The 8,200-nt window shown below is 40.2% G+C and overlaps 1 protein-coding gene and 1 long non-coding RNA gene across 2 annotated transcripts in view; both read left to right on the top strand.

The window, feature by feature from the left end:
• The first annotated feature begins 6,801 nt into the window (after positions 1-6,801).
• Positions 6,802-6,936, top strand: LOC122424907 (thymosin beta-4-like). The gene has a single exon (XM_043443171.1). The coding sequence runs from the start codon at positions 6,802-6,804 to the stop codon at positions 6,934-6,936; it is 135 nt and encodes a 44-aa protein (XP_043299106.1).
• A 105-nt stretch (positions 6,937-7,041) lies between these two features.
• Positions 7,042-8,200, top strand: part of LOC122424909 — a 6,317-nt gene continuing 5,158 nt past the window's right edge. Inside the window, exon 1 of the long non-coding RNA XR_006264607.1 lies at positions 7,042-7,124. This is a non-coding gene — a long non-coding RNA (uncharacterized LOC122424909). The remainder of the gene's footprint in view (positions 7,125-8,200) is intronic.

Raw genomic sequence — 8,200 nt, 5'->3', positions numbered from 1 at the left:
GCCTTAGAGAGCTCTAGAGAGACAGCGTACGGCCAAAAAAAAGCTGGAGGTGGGGATGATTGACATGATAAGAAACTCTATTATTGCAAAGGCTTGTATCCCAGTATTCTGGAGTCAGTGGACTTCAGGACTTCTTGTAACCTTCTGGGCTGCTGAATATTTGACTTAAATATTTGACTCCAAAGCCAAGAAGTGTTCGTGTTTCAACTTCTATAAGGTGGTAGCCAAGGGCTATGATTGTCCTTCAACGAAGCAGACTTCCTTGTCTTTGCTTTGTGCTCAGTTGCCAGCCTCTTTTTCTTTTACTAACGTCTTCATCTCCCTGGATATCCTGACTGTGTCTTCCTTCCACAGCGTTGTTCTTCCCACCCCTGGTTGATTCCTCCACAGGCCATTGCTCTGTCTCATGCCTCATTTCCACATGTATAGAAGCTGGTTAAAAATAAAACCATAAAACTTATATGTGAAATAAAATCAACAAATTACCATAATGACAAGTGAACTTGCTTTTTAATAAATGGTAAATAAATGATTGTCACTATGATTCTATCAATCTATAATACGAATGATATTGAAAATGAGTCCAACTTCTCAGAATGTTAAGGTATCTTCAACATCAAAATACCCTTAGGCTTTTATTTTTTTTTCAAATTTTAGAGAGATTTACCAAAATTAGGTTGACTCTACACCTGAAACTAACACAACATTGTAAATCAACTATCAGGAATCCGTTCAGTCGCTCAGTCGTGTCCAACTTTTTGCAACCCCCATAGACTGCAGCATGCCAGGAATTCAACTATACTCCAATAAAAATTTAAAAGCAAATTAGATTGACTGTATAAATGCATTTAGCATTCAAGCTCAGATACCTTTGCAAGTGAAAGGTAGTGCTATTAATAATTACCTCAGGACAACAGGAATAAAGCCGGACTATCATAACCAAATCAGGGTGTATGGTCATGCTAATAAAATGTACATGCTTTGTTGAAGCAATAAATTCAGATTTGAAACGCAAGGAGACTGTCAAGTGAAGCTTTATGACTTGAGCATGCAGTGAGAAATGATTGCAGAAGTTGTGAAGAGGAAAATACAACAGTTGGAATCATTTTCCCAATTTTATTAGAATAGAAGCTCTGTTTTTATGCTTTTTGTTATGACTGTCTCCAGTACACAAGCAAGAAAACCATGCCCATCTCAAGCCCTCACTTCCAATACTTCAGAATTTACTCATGTCTTCTGGAGCTCCTTCATTCAGGCCAGTTTTCATAGCACTGGAATCTGGGTGGGGAGTTTGCCTTTAGTTTCTTAATACCTGTTGAGTGATGTTTGCAGGTCCTGTTTGGGATGTAGCTGGGCCTGGGAAGAGGGTAACCTTCAAATACCCCTGTTCAGGGTAAGACCACTGGAACCCTCTTTCCTGGTGCCACAGCCCTTTTTCTGCATTACATTCTGATTGCATTGTCCTTTTGGAACAAGGAAATCTGTCTCATTCATCATTGTCAACAATCTGTAAGGACAGTGCCTGGCACATAATGCAATGCCCTTGAATTAAAGAGGGAAATAAAACAAAGGCTTCAACCCCTTAAAACATTAAAAAGGAAAGGGCTATGCAACACAGGTAGATGCACAAGTTCCTACCAAAGAATACAGAAACATTTATTGGGCTCTGACTCTGTTCCAGGCCTTGCTAAGCTCTTTATATTTTGGTTTCATTTAATCTTTACAACATTCTTAGTCCTAATTTATAGATGGAGAAATTGAGGCTCAGAGATTTTAGGTAACTAGCCAGAGATCATATGACCTCTAAGTCAACTTAGACAAAGGCAAAGGTTTCAGACATAGCTGCTGAAAGAATTGCTGAGGGATAACACGAGGCTTGGACTTTCAAAGGTGGGTGAGAGCCATGGTTATGTTGTGCATGACAGGGAGCCATCATTAACCAGAAACTCTGTGATCCTTTCCTTCTAATATAGACCTATCCATCACGCCACTTAGCTCATCTTCCTCTGCTCTCAGAGAATCTTTGTTGCAGTGAGTATGGATTCCAGGTGACTTCTCCACTTTTAAATGATTTCTCCTTGGAGAGGTCACTTGAGCTACTTAAAAAAAAAAAATCCAATACTGACCTTTCAAGTACCACTTGCTGCAACAAGTAGTGCTTGTGGAGTTGGTGCAATGGGTTTTGAGTGGTTGAGAAAGATTTCCTCTAAGTGGTGGAGAGAAGCAGTTTACTTCTCTAGTTGGTACTGCTGGTGAATTCCAGTTGCCTGTGACAACCTCTCCGTGGAAACTTCCTCAAGGCCAGGTACATTTGCCCTGTTTCTTCGTCTCACTGTTAGATTTAATAGGCAGTGATCTGCCTTCCAAAGTGCTGGTTGCTCACATCCCCCTGCTGAGTCACAAGCAGCCAGCTAATAGGGCAGATTCTAGCTTTTTGCAAAGGTTCTTGCCAGATCCTTCAACACCATTCTGTGATATATTTTTGGCAGATAGCAAAGAAGGAAATACAGAAGTTGGAATGGTTTCTTCAATATTATATTTAACAACACAGATATCTTAAAAGAATGAACACTATGTGTTTGGTATTGGGCCACAATGGAATCGATCCTTTGAAACAATAACATCAGTATTTTTAGCCTGCTCTGAGTGTGTGCTTTTGAAACCTCCTATTTAGGAGGGGTCTAGGAGTTGAAATTTTATGGTTAAAGCTTCCTGTTATTTAGAGGATGAAGTGTTGATTTTCCTGCACAACATACATTCTCTTCTCCCTCAGGAAGAGCTAGTTGCTGTAACAAACAGCTCCTCAGTCCTATTAAATGCTTATCTGCATGTCCACTGTGCTTTGACTGGGGCTTGTTCTCAAACAGTCTCTCAGAGACCCAAGTTGGGGGAGGTTTCATCTTAACATATGCTTCCTTGATCGCTGCAATGGTCAGATGGAACAAGCAGAATCACAAATAGGCCTCCACAGGTTCTTCCAGAAGCAACACTAGCTTACATCTCTAGGCCAAAGCAAGTCATTTGTCCACATCTAAATTCAAAGAGGATGGGAGGTATAAACTCACCCAATGCCCTGAAGTCAGAAAGCTAAAAATCCTTGATGAATAGCACTCCATGCCTTCTTTTTTCTACCAACTTTTTATCATGAAAATGTCTATGGGGAAGTTGGCTTGGATCAGCTTCCCTTTCTGGATCAACTGATATTGCAGGGAAATTTGGAAATACTTTCTTTCATATGACCAGGGAAGGTAGTGGACACCATGGTTGACCACTCACAGAATAGGTGGTCATGGTTGTGGGTGCCAATTCCAGAATTGAGGACACTAGGCAAAGGAAAGGACCTGAGTCCTCTCCATCCACCTACATAGTGGGGGGAAAAAAAAAAGGTAGATGAATGAATGCCAGGCTGGATGAATCACAAGCTGGAATCAAGATTGCCAGGAGAAATGTCAACAACCTCAGATATGCCAATGATACCACTCTAATGGCAGAAGTTGAAGAGGAACTAAAGTGCCTCTTGATGAGGGTGAAAGAGGAGAAGAAAAAAACTGGCTTGAAACTCAACATGAAAAAACTAAGATCATGGCATCCAGTCCCATCACTTCATGGCAAATAGATGGGAAAAAAATGGAAGCAGTGACAGATTTTATTTTTGGGGGGCTCCAAAATCACTGTGGATGGTGACTGCAGCCATGAAATTAAAAGATGCTTGCTCCTTGGAAGGAAAGCTATGACAAACCTAGACATTGTATTAAAAAGCAGAGATATCAGTTTGCTGACAAAGGTCTGTATAGTCAAAGCTATGGTTTTTCCAGTAGTGATGCACAGATGTGAGAGTTGGACCATAAAGAAAGGTGAGCACTGAAGAATTGATGCTTTTGAATTGTGGTGCTTGAGAAGACTCTTGAGAATCCTTTGGACTGCAAGGACATCAAACCAGTCAGTCCTAAAGGAAATCAGTCCTGCATAGTCATTGGACAGACTGGTGCTAAAGCTCCAATAGTTTGGCCACCTGATGTGAAGAGCTGACTCATTGGAAAAGACCTTGGTGCTGGGAGAGATCGAAGGCAGGAGGAGATAAGAACAGAGGAGGAGATGGTTGGATGGCATCACTGACTCAGTGGACATGAATTTGAGCAAATTCTGGGAAATACTGGAGGACACAGGAGCCTGGATCCTGCAGTCCATGAGGTTGCAGAGTTGGGCATGACTTCATGACTGAACAACAACAAGAAATTTTAACAGTGTCCTAATGCCTGTATGAGAGCCTGAGGGATTGTTCAGCACAGCTCACTCGATAGTGCAAGGTCAGAAGTGTTAAATAGGGCGAGAGAGAGAGAGTTGAAGGGTGTCACTTTTCAGAGGCAGGAACTATTCCCTACAGCCTGGGGAAATTGGCAATGACTTTTCAGATGTACTATTAACTTGATAATGAAATGCACACATTACTGGCACTTAAAAGACTAGAGTTTGATTCTTGGCTGCACTAGTTATCAGCTGTGTAACACTGGCACTGTCTAAACTCACTGTCTCCAAAATGGGAGTGTGATAGTTTGTGCCACGTCAGGACATGGCCTGGAAAAGAGGCACGTTTTTAGTATAAGGCCTAGCATGAGACAAAAGCTCAATGAGTGGCAGATGTCATTGTTTCATTGTTTTTAGAGCTTTGTTTGAAGAGTTCCACCTGGAAAAGAAATGTGACATCCTTAATGACATTTGTGAATGTGCTAAGGATACAGAAAGATGGTGTGACTATAAAGACATCAGTGTTAGTTCTGTGGAAATGGTGGAGGAAGGGGGGGTCTCTGTTTTTACATGATGGCCAGTAGCCTCATGGTGGGTGGCAGCTGGGTTGTGTCATACCCAGTTGTGTGCCCAGGACTTTGTGTTTCCTATTGAAGAGGATAAAGAGACAACTAAGGAAAAAAAGACATGAATTATAGGGGAAAGGGCACTGAATCTGTTTTGGATTAGTGGCAATGAAATGGGTGGAAAACATTTGGTTGTTTGATCATAAGAAGAGCTATTTAAGAAGTCCCAGGTTTATATGTTCTCCAGAATGCTGCTTCTAGTAATAATGCCAGGGGAGTCATGTAATGTAGGAAATAAGTTGTAGGTTGGACTCAAAAGAATTTTAGTCTTCAGCCATCAGGTTCTGTTTTGGGAACCTGGCCAGGCTCGCCTTGAATTGTCAACCTCTGTTTCCTCATCTGCAACTCAGGGTGATGCTCTGTCTTCCTTGCAAGGTTGTGAGGGGGAAAATCAAGTAACACGACAAACTATGAGTCATTAGCATTGCAGGGCAGTGTAAGTGTTGGATTCAGGGTTCAAGAGACGTGTCTGGTTAAGTCAACACAGCTTAGGATTCCCTATCCCAATGTGGAACTTTTATAACTAGGGTGACTGCCCAAGCCTGGAATCCATAGCCCTGTCTTTAGGGAATGACTTGTTTTCTTCTTTTTTTAATCACTAAAAATATGTTTTTCAAATTGAAGTGCAGTTGATTTATAATGTTGTGTTAATTACTGCTATGCAGCAAAGTGATTCAATTATACCTATATACATTCTTTTTTTTCTAAATTATTTTCCATTACAGTTTATCATAGGATATTGAATATAATTTCTCATGCTATACAGGAGGACCTTGTTGTTTATCCATTGTATATATAAAAGCTTATATCTGTTAACGCCCAACCCCTCTCCGTTGGCAATCACAAATCTGTTCTCTATGCCCATGATTCTGTTTCTGTTTCATAGTTAAGTTCATTTGTGCCATGTTTTAGATTCCACCTGTTAGTGGTATCCTATGGTATTTGTCTTTCTCTTTCTGACTTACTTCACTTAGTATGATAATCTCTAGGTCCATCCACACTGCTGCATTATTTCATTCTTTTTTATAGTTCAATAGTAGAGAATGAGTTGTTGTCTATAAGGGTATTTCAGTGTTGTGGTTTTTTTGTTTGTTTGTTTTGATGAAAATCTAACAAAAAAAATACATGCATCTTCTGGATCATCTTTTTTCTTCTTATAACCAAGTATTGCCACGCAATGCCAAGGCCTACATTTGCATTGGTGTTTATGACTCTTTTGGAGCCAAGAAGAACTACTTTGTCTCATGCTTAAGAGTAAAGGCAGACCTTCCACAAAAATTCTTAATACCTGCCAAGGGAGGACCACATAATATCATGGCACACTATGACGAGTTCAATTAAATTTGCAAGTAGTGATTTCGGGTCAGCAAGCAGCAGTATCTCTATGACTATTGTTCATATTCTATTTCATAGATAAGTTCATTTGTGCCATATTTTGCCTAGATTTAGTCTTTAATTTTTATAGTCACATAAAGCTAATAAGTAAAATAAATGTTTGCCTGATTTTATATCGGCACTTTATTAATATCATAATAAAAATAGGAATTTCCCTGGCAGTCCAGTGGTTAGGACTCTGTGCTCCCAGTGCAGCGGGCACAGGTTTGATCCCAGGTCAGGGAACTGAGATCCCACAGGTCATATGGTGTGGCCAAAAACCACATATATAGGTACATACATAACAGTATAAAAATTATTTAAGTGAAGTTTAGGGATTGGTGTGATTTTATTTTTTTCATTTAAAAAGAATCACATTGTTTTGTTTGGGAAACAGTGATGTTGAATATAAAAGCTTGCATTTTAAAATAAGCACATGAAAAGATGTTCAACATCATTACTCACTGGGAAAATTCAAGTTAAAACCACATCAAGACTCCGTGGCTGCCATTGCAGACCTGACTCACTCACAGCTTGCTCAGCTCCCTCTGCAGCCATGTCTTACAAACCCGGTATGGCTGAGATTGAGAAATTCTGTAAGTTGACGTTGAATGAAGCAGAAATGCAAGAGAAAAATCCACTGCCTTCAAAAGAAATGATTGAAGAGGAGAAGCAAGCAGGCGAGTCGTGATGAAATGTGTGCCGCCAGTATGTATTGTATATTCCATAAGCATTGTCTTATTTTATTTCTTTTAGCTGTTCAGCTTTGTAATATGCAAAGAGATTGGATCAAGTTTAAATGACTGTGCTACCCCTTTTCACATCAAAGAATGGAGAACTACTGACAACATAGGCCACGCCTGCCTCTCCCACCTGTCTGTCTGGCTAGCAGGGAAGGAGAAGAACTTGCTTGTTGGTGAAGGAGAAAGCTGGATGGAATGAGAGTGAAATCTGGAATAAAAAGCAAGCTGGTCCAAGCTGACTTGTGGGCTGTAAAATGCAGTTTAATCAGAGTGCCATTTTTTTGTTGTTCCGATGATTTTAATTATTGGAATGTACAGGTTTGTAATATGCAAATAAAAAGTTATAAAACCTGAAAAAAACCCACAACAAGGGTATCACCATGTATCCATTACAATTGTTAAAATTAAAAAGACTATATTAAGTGTGGATGAGAACATGTAGTCACTGGAACCCTGTAACGCTGCTGGTAAGAATGTAAAGTGGTGTAATCACCTTGGAAAGGAATCTGGCCATTCCTCAAAAAGTTAAATGCAGTTATTGCCATATGACCCAGCAATACCACTTCTGGGCATACACTCTGAGGAAACCAGATCTGAACGAGACACATGCACCCCAATGTTCATCGCAGCACTGTTTATAATAGCCAGGACATGGAAGCAACCTAGATGCCCATCAGCAGACGAATGGATAAGGAAGCTGTGGTACATATACACCATGGAATATTACTCAGCCGTTAAAAAGAATTCATTTGAATCAGTCCTAATGAGATGGATGAAACTGGAGCCCATTATACAGAGTGAAGTAAGCCAGAAAGATAAAGAACATTACAGCATACTAACACATATATATGGAATTTAGAAAGATGGTAATGATAACCCTATATGCAAAACAGAAAAAGAGACGTAGATGTACAGAACAGACTTTTGGACTCTGTGGGAGAAGGCGAGGGTGGGATGTTTCGAGAGAATAGCATGTATATTATCTATAGTGAAACAGATCACCAGCCCAGGTTGGATGCATGAGACAAGTGCTCGGGCCTGGTGCACTGGGAGGACCCAGAGGAATCGGGTGGAGAGGGAGGTGGGAAGGGGGATCGGGATGGGGAATACATGTAACTCCATGGCTGATTCATGTCAATGTATGACAAAACCCACTGCAATGTTGTGAAGTAATTAGCCTCCAACTAATAAAAATAAATGAAAAAAAAAAAA

The sequence above is a fragment of the Cervus canadensis genome, chromosome 22 (assembly GCF_019320065.1).
Source record: "Cervus canadensis isolate Bull #8, Minnesota chromosome 22, ASM1932006v1, whole genome shotgun sequence".
In the NCBI taxonomy this organism is placed as follows: Eukaryota; Metazoa; Chordata; class Mammalia; order Artiodactyla; family Cervidae; genus Cervus; species Cervus canadensis.
The sequence above is the reverse complement of the archived record's forward strand: the minus strand, read 5'-3'. Positions and strand labels throughout refer to the sequence as shown.